This window comes from Sinohyriopsis cumingii, chromosome 15 (assembly GCF_028554795.1).
Source record: "Sinohyriopsis cumingii isolate HCF-2022 chromosome 15, ASM2855479v2, whole genome shotgun sequence".
Lineage (NCBI taxonomy): Eukaryota > Metazoa > Mollusca > Bivalvia > Unionida > Unionidae > Sinohyriopsis > Sinohyriopsis cumingii.
In genome coordinates, this window is record NC_142975.1 from 132,183,880 (window position 1) to 132,204,320 (window position 20,441).

Sequence of the window (20,441 nt, forward strand, 5' to 3'; positions counted from 1 at the left end):
GTGGAAACACCATTGTGAGTTTACAAGGGTAAAAAAAAAGTATTATTTTTTTTTGTCTTTGAAATTCTACCTTGGAAACTCTTGAGTTTCTCGTGGAAACGCTAGCGTTTCTGGAAATATGCAAGCATTTCTCATGTGAAACATTTCTCATGTGAAACATTTCTGAGCAATCGTGGAAATCTCTGATTTCTCAGAACTCTTTGAGTTCCAGGATTTGCTTGAGTGTTTCTGCGGAAATACATGAATGAGAATAGTTCATGATGTGTTCTTGGTCACAAAAAACTGTGATCGTGTGATACTTCTGTAACTGTTCCTGTTGCGGCCGTGTCAACAAGAAGTCTTCGTTGCCGTGGTCGTCAACGACTATTTCGACATCCGAATACTGTTCCGGGAAATCAAATGCGGTCCTGATTGCCGCGTTGAGAATTTGTTTGTCATGTATGCGAACTCGGACATGGATATACTCGCGCATTATACACAACTGCAATTTTTTTAAATGAGAAGTCTTAAGACGAAAATCCATTAGGATTTCACCAGCAGGTTTATACTCACAGTCTCACCACGCAAATCCAACAGATTCCCACGTTGGTCGACGAGTTTGAAATTTATCGTTGACAACCACGGATTGGCACACCGCAGATAGACCACATTGATTGGTTCTTGCACAATCAGAAAACCAGGGGGGTCTCTTGGTGTGAACGTATACAGGATAAACCCCTGTTGAGCAGTGCTAGCGCTGCCAGCGCTGTAGCTACCGTCGATGACGTCACATACAAGATTGACCGCGACCACATCTGTGATATTTACGATCCCGGGTGAGATGTGTCTGCCATCGGATGCTGTACTGTTGTCGTGTCTTAAAATAACAGGTTGTGGTTTTATTTTCGCATACGCGGCAAGAATATCTTTGAAAGATTCCTCGATGAGATCCTGGACTGATTTTCTCAGTGTGTGCACGTTATATCCAGGAAGTTTAAAATCTGGAATATCCTTCACGGGAATACCAAATCGGGCTGCAAAATTCGATCTTTTTTGGGTTCCATAATCGCCTTTGAGATCCAGTAGATGTTGAATTACTTTTTGATTTATAAATTCCATCGTGGATGCGAGTTTGTTTAGTTTTTCTATGGTGGTGATAATGTTCGTGCGTGAACTGCTTGCAGTTCCAGGTTTTGTTATATCAGAGATATAATCTTGAAAATATACTCGCAACAGGTCTAGCTGTTGTTTATGTGCTTGTTTGATCGGATTAAAAAAATGAGCTTCTATGTCTTCTGGCTGGTAATTCCGGAATCTCCCATCTTCGAAACCTACCCCTATTATATCCAAGGGGAGTCTATCTGATGTTGAAAACCGGGCTTGGTCTGATCGTAATTGATCTGGAAATAATAAATGCTCGCCGTACACGAGGTCGTGTAGTTCTTCCTTCGTGGTCTCGAAATCCGACTTCGATGGTTTTGGTGGACCCGGTCCGACCTCGGGTCGTTCTCGTGGCCATCCTAATACTGTTCGGATTGAGCTGCTATAAATATCCACGGCGTATCCCGGTGTTGAGATTTCAATGACCGCAGACAGCGTTGGTTCGTGCGCGGTCACAGATATTTTGGCTTCCTTGCCGGTGATTCGTTTTATTTGGCGTTGTATCTCCGCGTTGATTTCTTCGATCTGATAACTCCCAGTGGGTAGCGTAATTGTATCCCAGTCGAATTCGTCAGAGTCGGCTTTGGTTTTCCACGAAAACACAAACGAATTATTTGGCTGCTGACCGGAAAATGATTCCGCTCTGACATTAGGCCAGCTGTGATACGCACTGAGCTTCGACAACGCGATTTCATTCACGGCAATTGGAGTTGGAAAATTAATGCTGAATTGTGGTGTCGTCGAGGACACTGAGATCATTGTGGTCCTTACCGGCGTTGTGTTTGTGACTATTTGTTGAAGCAGTTCTTGTGGCGTTCCCGCTGACATTATTTATTTGTTTAGTTTTCAAATAGTCATTGTACACATCTGACATTAGTTTGAATTCAGAATCTGATATCAACGCAGCGTCGCTGGATTGCGCGTCTAACGATGATGATATCAGCGATGATAATTTCTGGTATGCGGTCGTGGCTGTATTTAATTTTGTCGTGTAATCGTGTAATTTTGTGACCGCGCACGAGGATATTTTTTTTGCTATGATGCCGAAAACTCCTGCTGTTGCTGTAGCAGCGGAAACAGAAATCGTGGCAGCGACTACTGCAGTCACTGGAGTGACCGCTGATAGTATTACTCCCGCGGATGCAACAACGGCGGATACTGAATAAACCATAACGTCTAACACTGTTATGCGTCTGCGGTATTTTTTTACTTTTTGACTGGTTACTTCGATGACAGTTTTTAACTCAGATTGCCACTCACGGACTTGATTATATCGATATTGTTGAGCATCTGGAAATGTTTCAGATTTCAACGTTGACATTATTATTTAAAATCGTCGGCGATTTTCAATTACGCGGTAACCAATTGAGGCGTTGCAGCGACGAATTCCAAACAAAACCAGTAAGATGTTGCTGTTAAAGTATCGTCGGCGGCTTCAAGCATAAATGTTTCCTCGGCGTTGCTGTTTAGTATTACAGTGCAAACCCCGGAATACTTATCGGTGGAATGTCTCCAGGGATATGTTGTGAAGATTTCAAATTTAGCGGCTGAAAACACAGACAACCTGTAAACACCGGTGGCTGTTGCTGTATATTTGATAGTGTTGTTATTTTGTCGTGACCATGTTGCGAATCCCGATGATACCGTGAATACGATGTTGGTGATATGCCCGGGAGTAACTCCAGTGGGAACTTTAATCAAACTGGTTTTGTTAACGATCTCAGGAATACCCGATACTATATTCTGCTGTGTTTGTTTGATCGTGTTAATGTTATTTTCTATTATCTGAACTTGATCTGAAAAACTTTTTTCCGTTCTGACTACACCTAACCGGGTATTAATCTTATTGATATCGTTGGCGTTATTAGTAAGATTTGGTATGATTTCAGAAAGTTTCGTGTCGACGACTGGAGGATCCCCAAAGAACTTATCCACGGCCTCATCAGTTTTTGAGAAGTTTCTTCGAAGTCTTGTAAACGCGCCCACGTGAACATCATACTCTGCACGCAGCGTATTTAGTTTACCGTTGACGATGTCCACGTATTGTTTGTTTGACGCATCCTGGTCGGATTCGGGATTTGCTAACGCGGTTATTTTGTTGCCGCTCATGTCAAGTCCGCCGGTCATTACGTCGCCGGATTTTGTTACTTTGTCGCTGACTAGGTCAACAACGAGTTTGTACTGCGCGTCGACGTATTGTTTGTTTGCTGCATCGTCGTTCGAGGCTGGATCTCTGAGTACGGTTATTTTGTTTCCATTCATGCTGAGTTCGCCTGTCATCGTGTCACCGGCTTTTTTCACACATTTATCAACACCTTTATCAATACTGTCTTTGATGCTTGCGATTGATATATTCGAGTCCTTGATCCGGCCGCCATCACTAAATGCAACGAAATTATCCTTGGTAGCTCCAAGAACTCTGCGAATTATGTCATTGAACTTAATGTTGCTCGTTCTTAGTTTTCCTTGCTTGTCTTGGAAAATAGCAACTTCATCTGGGTCAACTCCAGCTATATTCAAAAGATTATCGACATCATCGTGGGTCGCATATTTTGAGAGATCAACATCTGTGCTTGGTTTGACTTTTCTTGTGAAAGGTCTTCCGTAAATATCCACCATTATTCTTATTGCTGTTTTTCAAATGCGTGAGAAGTCCTCAGAAATCGGAGATTTCCAGGGACTTCCAGAAATGCTAAGCATTGGAAACGCTAGCGTTGGATGCGGTATATTCATACACAACTTTATGAGGAGGAGTTGCTGGATTTCTTGAGATTGCATCAAGAACATTTAAAACCTCGTTTCCACAAATGGGCGGATCAACTAATGTTTGTGTTGGTAACGTCGACTGCCACACTGGAATTGAAAATCCTTTGGATTTCTTAGAAAATCTGCTGTTGAGAGTGCGAGGCACTCCGCGGACATACCTGAGAAACTCAACTGGCGGTGCTAGCCCGTACGAATCGAAATAGATAATTCCACGTGGATCGATCGCGTAAGCAACCCAGTGAGTTCCAGGACCATCTTTGTTGTCGAGATTGATAATGCCAGTTTCTGGATTATTTGGTCGTTGCGGTAATTGATCTCGCATGAATACACCTCTGAAATGTTTTATACGCAATTTTTTAACAGCATCGAGTAAATCAAAATTGCTCAACGGCGTTAGAATTTTTTTGGATACCATGATGGTGGAGTTCCTGGTAGTCTTAGCCCTGATCCGCGAGTGGATCTCCCCTTTTTTTTGTATCCATTTCCCGTTGCCTTCTTTAGTGCCATTCCAGCTGCGGTTCCAACTGCACCAAGTGCTGCTGCCTTTGCTACGGCTGGTGCTGCCGCGGCAATCAACGCCGGTATTGCTGCGAGAAGAGGAAATATTCCACCGGTTTTGGTCATGTCCTTGATAGCTGCAGCAGAGAAATTAAGTCGGACACCGGTTTTTGCTGTTAGTGCCTTATTAAAATGTTTAATCTGAGTATTAGTCAACGACAATTTGTTTGGACCACCAACAAGTTGATCTCGTTTTAGTGTTATTGATGTCCCGCACGTGCTTGCGTTCTTCGATTGCAATTTCTTCGTTTGACCGGAAGTCAAGGTGACATTAACATGACTGTATGACATTATATTTCAGAAACTAATCTAATTGTTACATATTTTCTACTGGAGCGTCAATAACTCTCATTCGTCCGCCAACACCTTCAAGCAGCATTGCTTTATCGGAGAGTATGACAGCAATCGCTCTGTAACCACCAGCAGGAGCACCTACACGAGCTCGGAAATGCAGGTCGACAACAGATTGTTTAACCAGATCAAGATGTTCCAGCGAAAAGTAATAAATCGGATATAAACTCATAAAGTCTCGCTGTGATATTTGCAGGCCAGTGTCTACATTAAGGTCGCGCCCCATAAATGACATCAGACGATGATACGCGCGTGCGACACGATGATGTTCGAAATCTATTAATATATCCTCAGATGGCTCCTGATGCCCATTTATTCTCAACGAAACTTCAGAAACTCCAAGTGTATCAAATACCATTGGAGTTCTTGTCTGGTCACTTATTCTAGCACGGTATTGAAATGCAATGAAAATATGTCGTGGTGCTGATACTCCTTGTTGCGATGATATATGCCATGTAAACAACCCGCCGTGATCACCCTGAATAACGTCTGTGGTTGTTGTTTTCCAGGATAGCAGTGATTTACCACCCGTGTCCATGAAAGACAACAGTCGTTGTTCTTCGGTGATTGACGGAGACAACACTGGCATCCACAACCACAGTTTAGTTAGTATTACCTGACCAGCGGCAACAGCAGCATCTCGCCAGATAGCGTCATTATCATCAGGTTTTCGCACAAGTATAACTGTGTGTTTGGCACCGAATATAACCTTTTGAACATCTCTGCAGAATCCAAAGATGTGAGACAATGGAATCACACCTGAGAACTCTTCATCTCCACTTAACATCGATCTACGTGTTGCAAAACCCAAATTAAAATTTTCGTTCATCGATGCAACTTCGGTACCACCAGCATTCATTGTTACATTCCTGTTCTCGGGGCTGTCGGTTATATCCTTTGCAAACATCATTGATGGTCCGGCTGATCTGGTGTAATCATCCGAGTATCTCGCCAACCCGAGAATTGTTGTGGCAACATCGACGTTATCATGAATTGTTTCAATTTCTTTTCCATCTATCATATAAATAGCGGATTTAAATAACGCCATGATGCCGTTGTTAACAAATCCAACTCGGTCGCCGATTCCGTAGTTAGTGTTATCATTCTTTAAAAGCCTACCTTCAACTTCGATGAAGGCCTCAGCGGGCAAGAAGTATCTGCTTGTATCCTGGACCTGTAGTTCAATTCTTCCCCGTTGGTTAGGATTACGTGCTTCATAAGAATAATATTGAAAATCACGTACAGAATCATCTTTAAGTATTGGTTTAGACATATCAAATGCATCATTGGATTTTCGCACAAACATTATTATTATTCGTGATGATCTAATTAAAATGTTATCGTCACCGGAAACCACTACCAGCTATCAAATTAGCAGTTACACTATCTTGCAACGCTTTGGAGGTAATTCCTGCTGTTGCGATCTCAGCTAATTTCTGATTTACGGCCTTATTTACTACGCTACTAACATTTGCCGGCATAGCTTCAGTGGATGGTAGTTTTACTGGCGCGGACTTCTTGACTGGGGGTTTTTTTTGTATCAGCTGTGCTAGTCGATCCTTGATTGATTGAAATGCTTTTCCGGCAAGACTACCAACAGTGCCAATGGCTTTATCCTTGACAACATCAGCGGCTTTCATCGCGAATTGTTTTACTAACGGTCCAGCTTTCGGAGCGATTCTTGTGACTAAATCCCTAACAACATCACCGACTCCATCTCCGTAAACAACCTCGTATACTGGTAATCGTGAGTTTACTACTCTGACACTTCTTGGTCTGCGAAAAGAATCGTGTAGTATCATTTTATTTAATTATTGTTTCTCTAACTAAATTTGCTAGTCGCTGTGGTAACCATCCGCGAGTTCATCAATGAGCCCCCGGTAAACGCCGATATCCATGATGCCACGCTGAAATAGTCTCTGACAGATATCTGCGGCTTCATTTATAATTTCCGGAGAGTTGTTTCCGGCACGTCTTCCTCCGATGAGAACTTCCAACCGTGATACGTCATTGACGATATTATCAGGGCAAGTAATGTGACCACCAAGACCACTACCAGTAGCGGCTGGTGCGTCGTGAAATTCTTCCTCTGGAGATTGCGGCCGAAGTTGTGGCTGCGGTGGTGGAGGTTGTTTTTTCTGCTGCCGAGTTTGTTTCTGCTGCTGCGGTGGTGGAGAAGAAGATTGCTGTTGTTCTATTTGTTGCAGAGGTGGAGGAAGTTGATGCCCGACGGGTTGTTTTTGTTTTAGTTGTTTCATTTGCTCGTTATAAAGTTTTTTTACTTCTTCATCAAGAATTCTATACTCTAAATCATCATCTCTAGCCTGCGGTTTGTCTGCGCGTATTCGATATATCCATTTGATAAGATTATCATCAGTTACTTTATCATGGGGGGGGTTTAAAATTTTAGATTTATTAAATATACTAGATAATATTTTTTTAACTAATTCTTCTGGTTTAGAATTTTTAATATCTTCGACAACACCTTTCTTAAATCTTGCAGCTAATTCTACGTTTTCTTTTACTGGTTTTGGTTTTTCTTCCCCGGCGGCGACGTCAGTACCCTCAGGTATTTCTTCACCGACAGGTGGAGGTTGAGCCGCAGCGATATCAGCTGGAAGTGTTCGTAAAATCTTCTTTGTCTGTTTAGTTCTTCTTGCTATTTTTTCAGCCTGCGTCGCAGTTTGTTTTGATACCGGAAGAAGATCTTCTTTGATGACAGTTGTAACTTTCTCAGTAGCTGCAGTGACGGGTTTAAATAATTCCTCCGCGGATTCTGCAAAGACTTCCCGCGCTTGCTGTCTTAGTTGTAATTTTTGTCTGACACTATCACGGACAGGAAGAAATTTCTGAATTGCTTCGAGACGTTCTCGAGCTAATCTAGTAGTAAGTGCTTCTCCAATATTTGCCATTATTTATTTGTCAATGATTTAATTTCCCCGCACGGATTTGTAACAATAAATTTACACGACCCGCGGACACGATACCGTATCGGACTTGATACATTGTATGGTTAACGTGAGAAACTCGAAGAGAGCAGCCCCGGGGGCGACAACAAGTTGAGGGGGGGGGGTCGCGTTTTTTTGTCTCGTTGCTGTTGTAGGATTAGCTTTTTTTAAGGCTTATTTTATCATTTGGTGGTCTCTAGACCCTTGTAGGATTCGCCCTCCCTGCTGCTAGCCCCAGTGCTAGACATCACTATAATCTGCCACACTGCAGACATCATAGTGATCTAACTGAATTTTAAAAAAGAGCTATGTTAAAAATTCAAATCACACACACACACACTCAGAATATAGATTCAATTTTCAGAGCCGATGCAAACACCTGTAATGAAATCTGTTCATGACAGAATTTTAATTCACAAATATCAGAGAACAAGGATGTTCTATTGAGGCAGTATGCAATCCTGAAGGACCATGATTACTTCAACAGAACATAGTCTTTTGATCAACTTTGTCTATTGCTGTTGGCATAATTGGATCCATACCAACCACGTGGAAACCACCAAGAGTGTGATGTTTGACACGAAGTTAAATTCAAACAGAACAATTGAACATTAAGTCAGCTGAAAGGCTCAGACAGAATGGGGGCTTGGTTTAAAATTTAACTGGGAACAGGCATCATTTGTATAGGAAAATTTCACTAAGATTTCAATGTGGTTAGAATTTTGGAAGAGTACAGGTGAGCGAGGCTGACTCAGATCACAGAATCCTAGGAAAGGGAACTGTGTGGTTAAGAGAATTCTAGAGAAAAGCTACTGTGAGGTTTGCGGTGACTTATCTCATAAAAGGGAAGTGGAATTAAAATTTAAAAGCTTTGAAAGAGGCTTCCAGGGTGCAAACATGAGGCAACACAGTAATAGAAAGAGAGGAGAAGTGAGCTGAATGAAGGAGGAGGAAGTAAAAGGAAGAAAGGAGAAAGGAGGAAGAGGTGGAAACAAAATAAACTAAGGAAGAAAGGAGGAGAAAGACTGAAGTAGATGAACTCTCTTATATAAAATTCCAAATGATGAATTAACTTATTAAATGGGAATTTGACTAACTAGGTCAATTGCGGTGTCTTGTTTGTTTAGCAGGAATTGAAACCTTTATGTTAAATGTTTTAATTAATATGATTCCTTACATTTTTATAAAAATTTTATGCATTGAATCTTGAGTTGTTATATGTATTTTAAGGTGTCAGCTTCACTGAATATGGGCTCAAAATTTCTTAATGTACATCTGGTGCAGTATTATTTATTTATTTATTTATTATTATTTATAATACTGTAGCTGGATCGTGACAGCACCTAACGTGATAACAACCACATTGATTGGATAAACAATGTGATAAGGCAAAATATCATAAAAATGGCTGTGATGCTTTAGATTCTCAAATACTGACTGACCTTCAGTTATATAGAGAGTAAAATCAGCGTTTAAATCAATGATGGTCCTCAAGAAAAGATACACTTGAGAGTCCCAAATGAATACATTAACGCAAGTGAAGAGAAACCCTCAACAATTTTGGTTTCTTTTAAAATGGGAAACAGATTATTCTCAGCATGGAGTGGAACGTCTCTCCCTCCGAAAAATGTATCATTTATTTAAATCTTTATTGAAGAAGCCACGGTGTCCAAGTTAGATGACTGACAGTATTGTTAGTGAAGAACTACCTTACTTACAGCATGATGACTTAAATAACCCTATTACAGACGATGAAAATATGAGAAATTTACTTAAAATAAAAATCAAAACACCTGGACCTGATATGATACCTACTCGTTTTTTATTAGTGCACAAATGAAACGATGTTACCATTCATTAATACACTATTGAACAAAATCTTTTAAACTGGCTATTTTCTTGTACAGTAGGAAAAGAGCATTATCTGTCCTGTATATAAATGCAGTGATAAGAGGGATCCAAACAATTACATGAATATAGGTATTTCCCTTATTGCTACTCTGTGCAAAGTCTTTACCAATATGTTGAATACTTGTATATAATATGGGTGGAAGACAATGGTCAGATAGACAAAGCACAAACAGGCTTTAAAAAATACTCCACATAAGACGATATGTTTATTATTCTGGCTTTTGCTCAAGAATATATTTCTAGAAGAAAATGTTGATTTTATTGCCTTTCTGTTGATTTTATAAAAGTTTTTGATAAAGTCATTAATATGTAAGGTTTTCTTTTATTAATGATTTGGTTACACAGCCGAAGCTCATGTTACAGGGTGGTGGTGTTATCTAGAGGATAATCAACCTTGGTGTTATTGGCTGGATCAAGTGAATAATAATAAATATGAAATTAATGGATCGAATAAATGGAGATCTGAGCAGAGAAATAGAATAGGACAACATGAGCCCCTGTATATAAAACATAAGAATTTCATCAATTAGATAACAAAATAAAATTGTGCAAGACATTTGTAGGATACACTTCTACTAGAAAATAGGTGCTAAAAGCTTTCAAAAAATGCATTTAGCAGTTCCTTCTGCACAGACATAACATGATGACAGATTTCATCATAAAATTGAGTGAACATTCAAACTTAATTGTCCAGCATGACTGCATAACCTAATGTCTGCGGGACACTCCAGATTCACCACTGGTAGTAGGTTAGGGTCAGCCTATTCCTACAGGCTACTCGTGTGATGCTGCCAACAATGACCTCTCTCTTTTGCATCCAGCCTCTTAGGGGTCCTCAACTGCAATATGGAACATACATGTATTTCTTCTACATAACCCAGGCGTGGAGCTACTCCTTGTTAAAATAGATAAATATGCAATCTAAATAGAAATAGTGGTCCTTACTACTTGGACAGAACACCATCTTTGCTCTTGTTATATCAGATATCATGATATGGTAATTCAAGCAGACATTAATTCAGATATGGTTCCAGGTCACAAGCTTTGCATACCATGGAGTAATTTTTGTGTACATACCATGGAGTAATTTTTGTATACATACCATGGAGTAATTTTTGTGTACATACCACTTCATTAAATAGTAGAGGTACTTAATGTATTCCCTTAATAAATTCAGCTACCATATAAATTCTAGCACAGTTCCTTCCATAAAAGTATAATAGTACAGGAAGATTAGTATATCTCTCTGAAAGACTATTTAACATCACTAATTGATATGTAGCACAGTGTGGCTTCACTTAATAAAACAATTAAGCCCCTGCTATATGAACTATTAATCACTATCTTAACTAAACTTGGACACATGTATGCATACTGTTGACAATAAATAGCCATCATTGTTACTCCAGTGCTAATATACTGCTAATCAATTCTTGGTTAAAAGAATTCACATCTTAATCCTACAAATAAATTAACGAAATTCACTTCTTGTCTTAACTACATGTACATTATTTGCTAAATAAGAATATCAATTCCTAGCATACATGGTTTGTATGACATATAAACAAATAAATTCAAGCAGTTTTCTCAAAAACTCCTTATCAAGAAAATAATGTATAAAATTGTTAGAATACATGGTCGTGTAACATTCGAGACAAATGAATTCAAACGATTATCTTCAGACTCCTATCAAAGAAAATTTGTGTGAAACAAAGACATAAATTCAAACAGTTATCTTTAGACTCTTATCAAAAAAAAATTTGTATGAAACGAAGACATGGTACTTTGCTCTGTTTTCAACTTTCTTGAGAGTTGTTTCGTATTTCCTTTGGAAATTTTTATGAGCAAAGTGCTCTCTACTTCTTCCTTGGAGTCATGATCTCAACTAGACTAGTTTTGCGGTGTAAGACAATTATTAAAACACAAAACTTTGCATGGAGACACACCCTTAATTGTTACTTTGTATGGAGACACACCCTTAATTGTTACTTTTTATGGAGACACACCCTTAATTGTTACTTTGCATGGAGACACACTTTAATTGTTACTTTGCATGGAGACACACCCTTAATTGTTACTTTGCATGGAGATGCACCCATAACTGTTACTTTGCATGGAGACACACCCTTAATTGTTACTTTGCATGGAGACACACCCTTAACTGTTACTTTGCATGGAGACACACCCTTAATTGTTACTTTGCATGGAGACACACCCTTAATTGTTACTTTGCATGGAGACACACCCTTAATTGTTACTTTGCATGGAGACACACCCTTAATTGTTACTTTGCATGGAGACACACTTTAATTGTTACTTTGCATGGAGACACACCCTTAATTGTTACTTTGCATGGAGACACACCCTTAATTGTTACTTTGCATGGAGACACACCCTTAATTGTTACTTTGCATGGAGACATACCCTTAATTGTTACTTTGCCAATCCAGATTTTAGTTTTATTTAACCACCAAAATTAAAAACGCCTGTCAAGGTTAGAAACATACATATTTTCTCTTAATAAACTGATCTCAGCAAGTTTTAACTTATGACAAATGTTTCAGCAAGTACAAATGCCTTTCCTGCAACATTTGACACACTGGCATTTTCTCTATAACTGGAACAAAATTCACTTCTTTTGACCAATTGGCCTGACAGTTATCAAACAGAATTTCATTAAAAATTAAATATGTTTACAACAGGCATATTAAATCTTGGTCCTTAACACCTGCTTTGGATTAAGCATAGTCATTAATCACATAATCAACTTAAATGGTTATGTGTCACAATGCCAGGAGCCAAGTTTCCTCCATTATGTGTTCCTAGAACATCTAAAAAATTCACATTTACAGCTTGAATGCAGCATAAGTGTGTTTATCTTGCAAGATGTTGATGATAGTTTTTATACTTTACACCAATGATGTTGCTAATTGTGCTGATACAATAAAGCTACATCAGGACCAGATAAATGTTATTGAATGTTTTTGTGATGAAACTGGTATGATGGTTAATCTCAATAAAACTAGATCATTGTTTTCAGAAATGGGGGATATCTCAAGCAAAACAAGGTTTTGGTTTTTATTGAGTGTGCCTTACTACAGGTTTATGGGTCTGTTTTTCACTCCAAAGTTTGGACAAAAGCTAAGCAGATCTTAGTGGCTCAGGCAAAGAGAGCTCCTTGAAGGACTTTGAATTATCAAAAATGATTGGGTAGTTTTAGTGTAGCAGTTGCTTGTAGAATAGAGTATATTGAATTATTGCAATACAACTTTTTTTAAAATGGTATTTAGTTGTTCCTGTAACTATCAATAATGCAGTTGTGTTAGGGGAGTGTACCTCATATTTTTTACAATGTATTGAATATTGGCATGCTAACTGCACCAGTGCTGTTAAATGTTGGAAAAATTGGATGAAATCAACTGTGTCACCTGGGCTACCAAGTTAAAGACTTGTTATTTCTCTCGGTTTTGGGTATGTCTTGCTAAGTCAAGATGTTGGAGATGAAAAGCAATTTTTCTCCCTATTTTTGCAAAGAAATAATTCATCATTCCAAAACTAGCAAAGTGATATTAATAATTCACATGAATGTGTTTTCTATCATGTGTAAAACTGAATTAGAACTGGAAAATTACTAATCATGTGGATTATCATATTTTGTTCAGAGGTTCCTTGCTAAATTTAGGTGCTCAGTGCACATGCTGAATATAGAGACAGGTAGGCACAGTAGGAGAGAAATAATAGGGGCTGTAACTTATTGTTGTTGTTGTTGTTGTGGGGTTTAACGCCATTTTTCAACACACGATAGGCTATACATGGCGGCCAGTATTAATAGTGGAAGAAGAACCCGGAAAACCCTGGAAAGAACCACCGACCCACGAGAAGCTACTGGCAAGCTTTCTCACATGCCCACATTGGCTGAATCTTAGACTCGAACCGCCGCAGACAGAGGTAAGATGGCAGTGATCTGTAACGAAGAGCGCTTTAGACCACTCGGCCACTCGGGGCCCCGGCTGTAACTTATGCATGAAAAATAATGTTTATTTGGTAGAAGATGAATTCCATTTTGTTTGTGTTTGTCCAGCATATGGCCGTTTAAGAAAGAAATATTTTAATGATAAGTTTATCATGTCTCTCTGTAGAAAAATTTGTATTCCTTATGAGTCATAGTAATTTAGTAATTATAAGAAATCTTTCTTACTATATCAGTTTGGCTTTTTTTTGGGGGGGGGGAACAGTTTGACAGCTCATATGAATTGGGAATTATATACTTAGTGGCAATAACACCTTTATAATATTATGCACTGATTTTGTGTAGGAAATTATGTATGTATACTCGTGTTGAACACAACATTTAATTTCTGTATTCCATGGTGCACACGATATTTACATGTATTGCATTTTGTAATATAGGCCTAAATTGCTGAATAAGGTATTATTATTATTTATTGGTATTTTCCAAGATGTGGGAAGTTGACATAGTCTCGGACTGTGATTCCGTAGGTAAGTACAATCAGCAATAGCAGATGCAGCCGTCTTAGGCGGTCTCGGACCTATCATGTCAAATCATTTGGAAACATCCATGTGTTCTAGGCACATGTACATGTAATTCAAAACAAACTCCAAACTTGTGTCAGGAATTTCACATTTATTGTCATTTGGAAATTTTGTGGATTGAAAGAAATTTTAGTTCTGAATGATCATAGTCCAACTTACTTAATTTTAGAGGCAATTTAAACAAAGAATTCATTGAAAATATTTGCAATGTGATCAGGATTAAAAGAAATCATTAATTAGTGATGATATATCTGTCTTATTTTTGCACTTGGCTCCATATTCCTGACACATTTTCCAGGTAGTTTTGGCATTGTTTTTGTTGCCATCAAGAATTTTTAGTGGTGGTGACACTGTGCTTGTTTAATCATTTTGCTTTATTTTTCATCCATTGTGTTATATGTTTCATAAAATCCTAATATTGTCAGAAATTTGATAAGTAAGATAATGTGAAAATTCAATTTGAGGAACCAAAATTGTTGAGAAATTTAGTGAAACAAGGCCTGAAACTGGAGCCCATATTGTCAACTTAATGTACATGTAATACATGAATTCACTATTATTTGTGAATAACATCACGCAAACAAATCAGTATGAAGAGCATTTTCAAGTGAAATAATAATTGTAAACTGACTGTATTGTAATTTTTGTACTGCATTTTCAAACAAGTGTTTTTTTGTGATATTCTGTCCATCCATCTATCAGTACTTATACAGCGTCATTGAACTCTAATACCATTAAAGCTAGACACATGAAACTTGGGTCAGTTATAGTTCTATACATGTTGATTCTGCAAGATATTTTGTAATTTCGATTATATACTTGATGTGTGGCTATAGGGGGTAGGGATGATTAAAAATTGTGAGACATTGGTTTGAGAATGGACAGGATTTATAAGTTATCCAATTGTCAATACATATAGGACTGGAATCCCTGAGTGATTCTCCAGGGTCTTTTCATTTCCCCAGGAATCAATCCCAGGGATATTTACATACAGTACAAAATGTTGTGATCCCCACCCTAAATCTATATATTTACATTTGTTGAAGACAAATTTATGCATGCAACTGACCTTGGCCCCCAGTCTATCCCTACACCCAGAGGCTAAAAGCCTGGGGTCATAACTTGGAAGCTATAGTGTTATGTATATTTAATTTAATTGTTTGTTTTATTTGTTTTTAAAATTATTATTACATGCTATTGTAATGTAACATTGCATGCTGGACTTGACCTTGTCCAAAATTGAGTTCAATTCTAATTGAGCTGATTAGCTTTTTTTAAAATTTCATTTTATGTAAACAACTAATACATAGCTAAATTTTTCTCTATTTGTATGGGCTTAATATCAGGCTTATTATTAGTAGAAGATGTAAATATGTTTATTTGGGTCAGGGTTTTTGACTTTCCTAAGTGAATATTACAGGTTATGGTTTTGATTTTGTAAACATCAGGATCATTCATTAGGTAATCTTTTTATATAGAAAATGCAAATTTTGACTTGAGGTCAAGTCAAACTTTATAATCTTGTTATCGTAAGGACTTGGTCATTTGTGCTTTAACATCTAGCACTTTCAAGTTGTATATTATATGTTGTGATCAGTATTTTTGGGCTGGAATCTCTTTTGTTCAAATGATTGAATTCAAGTGGTTATTTTCTCTGGCAATACAAAAGTGCTTTGATAAATTTCTTGGATATATTCACTGGAATATTTACTGAATTCAAACCTGGAATTATTGTGATTCAACAAAAGACACAGCCACACTTAAATTGCTACCACAGATGCATCATTGACTTCAGGTTTTGGATTTCATCTGGACTTATACTAAATTTTTTTCAGGACTTTAAATTAGTAGGACTTGTGTCTGTAATTCTTGGATTATTTTGGGATTTATTCACAATAACATAAGTTGTTTTTTTTCTTCTCATTTTCACATTGTTTTCTAGGGAAATAAAATCATTTGTTAAATTTTTCAAAACCAGTTGTCTTTCACTTTTTTTGAGAGCATAGACTGATAACAATCCCCTTCTATGACCATGTGTGTAGTTATTAGGCATGAAAATATAAATTTCTAAATGTGACTGAATCGGGCTTTTGGGGTTCATTCTAATCCCCAAGTACCAGGACCCTTGGTCCTAAATATTAACATACCCTTCCAGTAGTCATGTGTATTCTTAACACCAGACAAAAAATTATGTGTTTCCAGTCAGCCAAAAAATTGCATTAAATATGATGTTAAAAAACAACCCTAATTTTAAAACCATTATACGTGTAATAGGAAATTCACTTTTGTTTCTTGCTGTCCTTACTGGAAATGAAGAGACTATTACACATACCTAACTGACATTGGCCCCTTGAGGAGTTCTTACTCTCTGGGATATATCCTATAAAATTACTCTTCAGACATAGTATTCTAGTGAATATTGCTGGATATAGCACCATTCTGTTCCAGACTTTAACTTGGATAATTATTTGGTTACAGGACTCTTGAAGTTAATTTCAGTCCTCTGGTCACCAAATTTGTTTAATAAGGTCACAGTGAAAGTCCTAGGTGAATAAAATTAGTTTGATTTAATGTACTTTTTCATTGTTTCCTCATTTTTAACATTATTCAATGTTAGTGCTTTGAACTGCTTACAAGCAACATTATTGCAAAGTTTATATTGCTACCAGAACAAAACTTCTTGAGAAATCGAAAACTGGATTGGTTTTGTAGTTCGTATGCCAGTGTACTGTACTGTGCTTGTTTGCTTATATTTTTAATGTTTTTTCTTTTTTTATAGGAATGTCACACATGAAAATAAATGTCTTAATGTTATCAATGGTGCATCTAAACTGTCAGCATTGTGATGTCAAAGGACCTTTCATGCTCTGTTTGGCCACAGGTGACCAAGCTATCGAGGGATGAAAGGTCTTGAATTTTGGTAAAAGTTTATGGTCAGAAGGTTGGATAGTAATATTTGACAATCACAAAACAGTGTTCTTGGGTATGCATAGTATAGCTCTGTATAATTCATCATTTCAGGTCATATATAGTGGCAGCACCATCCATATTAAGACCAGGTGATAACTACGGTGTCAGCATAGCATTGTTCAATGTTGCCAGCGAGAATGTCACAATTAGCGCATCTCTGCAACAAGGATTAGCAGAAGGTTCCGCTCTGCTATGGGACTCCACCATTTCATCAGAGCCTGCTACAAAGACAGCCTCCATTCAGCGTAAGTCACAGCTTTACAATTCAAAGGATGACATGCAACCTAATACTCTACACTTTTTGGTCCCAGCTGTAATCTGTGGATGGGGTATAAGATGTTTCTGATGTTAGTTCATCAATTATGTGCACCTGCCTGCCCCCAGAACTGAAATTTTGATCCCGTCTAATTTTTTGTTAGGTTTTTATCACTAAAATTTAGAACAGCTTTTAATCTGCACTGTCATTACTGTGCTGACATTATTTTAAACCGTATACCTGCTTATTCATGAATTACAGTATCTCAGATGATTTCTGGTTTTGTTAACTGATTTTTCAGTGGCGAGTTTGGACAGATGGAACGATGCTCAGAATCTCATTTCACGTGTATGCTTGATACATCCAAGCTGATTCTCCCTAGTGTTCATAATATTTGATATAAAAAAAGATTTATGCCAACTACAGTAATGTAATGCCTGTGGTTAAATTACACAATGTTGTCAGGAACAGACATGTCTTCTAGAGACATTTTTAGTCATCTAATCTGCTTTTTTATCAACAATTGTGACATTATGACTATTTATATCCTTCTTTGAAACTGTCCACTACATAGGACTGACATTGTCCATTTGTTGATCAGTTCTTATCAGACTTCTTTTTATGGCACATACTTGGAGCAGTTGGACATTGGGCATAGGATATCCCAAATCTCTTATTAAATTGCTGTGGATTTTGTTTATATAATTAAAAAAATGTAACAAAGTAAAATACTGAGGTCATTGTGTCTAGTTTACATTTTATTTCTTTGTTGGACATTCAGGAAAGGTGGTGCAGACTAAACTTAATTCAGAAGTAATGGGTCTAGTTTGTATAGTTTTTTTCTAGGATTGTCATCAGCAAAGCTTGTTGCATCTCAGGTAGCAGCAGGGAAGGTGAACAAACCATTTTTAGAAGGGTCCATTTGTGAAAAAAAAGCTTTCTAATAAAAATAAAAATAGAAGGTCAATAACGTCAAACTGAAGCCTGTAACTGACCGAGATTTTCTCAAATTGGGTTAGCTCATTTTGTTACTTTATATTTGATGCTTATGTTTTTCAAATTTTTATGCGTGTTTGATTACCTACCTGGACACTCAATTTTTGTTATCACCCTCCCTGCTGCTGTCTCTTAACTGAAAACTTTTTCAAGACCTACACAATATTGTGACCTTAGGATCATGTAAATTTATTGTGATAAATATGTGTAGGGTAGCTTGAGCACGTGAAAAGAAGTTTGCGAACTTAATCATATCCATATCCCCTGAACACCAAGTCTGATGAATGTTTTGCAGAGTATGTGTTTCAACTCCAATAAACACAACAAAAATATTGCAGTTACCTCTGATCCCTTCAGGTATTTGTGTATATTACTGAGTAACATAAATCACATGTGTTTTTGTGCCTGCTTCGAGAAAATATCTGAGTTGGATTTGATTGTTTGTCCAGCATCACATCTTCATATACCATGAGATTATTAATAAATCCATCAAGGTAATCTACAGATGGGGCTTCATCAATATCGGTGATAAAATCTATAATATCATTGCAATTCTTGTCCAATATTTTCGCGTTTTTTATTAAAATCTTTAACTGCATCATATAACTTATCCTAACTTGAGCCATCTCATTATCAGATTTAGCAACAATTGTGCCTTATCAGACCCAGATGGACCTATGATAATTGCTCTGATAGAATTTGGTAGTGCTGGGTGATGCTTGACTAACTTTTGCTTTCACATTGCTGTGAAATCAATGAGATCCATGTTGTACAAATATAATAAATAATAATGGATTTATATTACGTTCATTGCAGAGCACCCACCCCCATAAATGGATTAACAGCAATTATAAAAAATTAAAAACGCGCTCTTACAGGCAAGTTTGTGAAATGTGGTACAAGAAACACAAATTTATTTTATCTTGTATGAAAAAAGGTAGTGATATCACTGCTTCACTGGGAAAATTACCAGGAGCTCCAGGGGCTAAATATCCAGGAGAAAAACAACTTCCTGGATATAATTATTGTGGTCCTGGAACCCGACTTGACAAGAAATATCAACCAAGACCTGGAGAGTGTCCAATAAATGCAATTGATCATGCATGCCACGTTCATGATGTAACGTATAAAAATAAAGATTTACAACAATAATGTATTGCAGATGAGAAGTTTATTCACTTGTTAAATTCCATAAAAAAACAAATCTCTGAGAAAAACTGGCTAGCTTCCTAGTAAAATCTGCGATGAAAGGTAAACTAGTGCTAGGATAATTAATCAGCCAATTATTACTATAATAATGAAATCGGTTTATTATAGCCCAGGAGGATATTGGAGGAGTAGAGCAGTGATTAGTAAACTTGCTGACGCAGCAAATGTCACACATTCTGTTGCTGCAGATTGGTTAGCATGACAGGCAATGTGGCAAATTTAACTACTGCTACCTAAAATAATTCAGTACGCACATTTTGATGTCAACACTCCAATGAAGTTCATCAAGGAGATAATTTGTTTTTACCACATGATACTATTAAAACTGGTAGACATCAATCACGCACATTCAAATACGCATTGGCTGTTGTTGACATTGCAAGCAGATATAAAGAAGCAGAACTAAAACAGCAACAGAAGTTGCATCTGCATTTCAGCGAATTTATCAACATGGTGGTCTACGATGGCGACAGTTGCTACAGGTTGATCTTGGCAAGGAATTTCTTGGTGCAGTATCATCTCAGATGAAAAAACATAACATCAAAATCAGACTAGGACATATCGCAATTCATCGCGATCAGGCAATTGTTGAACAATTTAATCGAACACTTGCTGAGCGGTTATTTGGATATCAGTATGCAAAGGAAATAATTCAGAAACACAAGAGATCTCATGAATGGTTTGCAAGACTGCCAAGTATAATAGCTGTGTTAATTAATGAAATTACTAATGCAATTTCTATGAAACCCATTAATGCGATCACAAAAAAACATATACCAATA

General features: G+C 37.5%; 1 protein-coding gene across 2 annotated transcripts in view; it reads left to right on the forward strand.

The window, feature by feature from the left end:
* LOC149782797 (CD109 antigen-like) overlaps positions 1-20,441 on the forward strand; it is a 642,407-nt gene that overhangs the window by 22,631 nt on the left and 599,335 nt on the right. For both annotated transcript variants that reach the window (XM_089934311.1, XM_089934312.1), the window contains exon 3: positions 17,250-17,443. In XM_089934311.1, the coding sequence (XP_089790437.1) occupies positions 17,250-17,443 (194 nt within the window). The remainder of the gene's footprint in view (positions 1-17,249; positions 17,444-20,441) is intronic.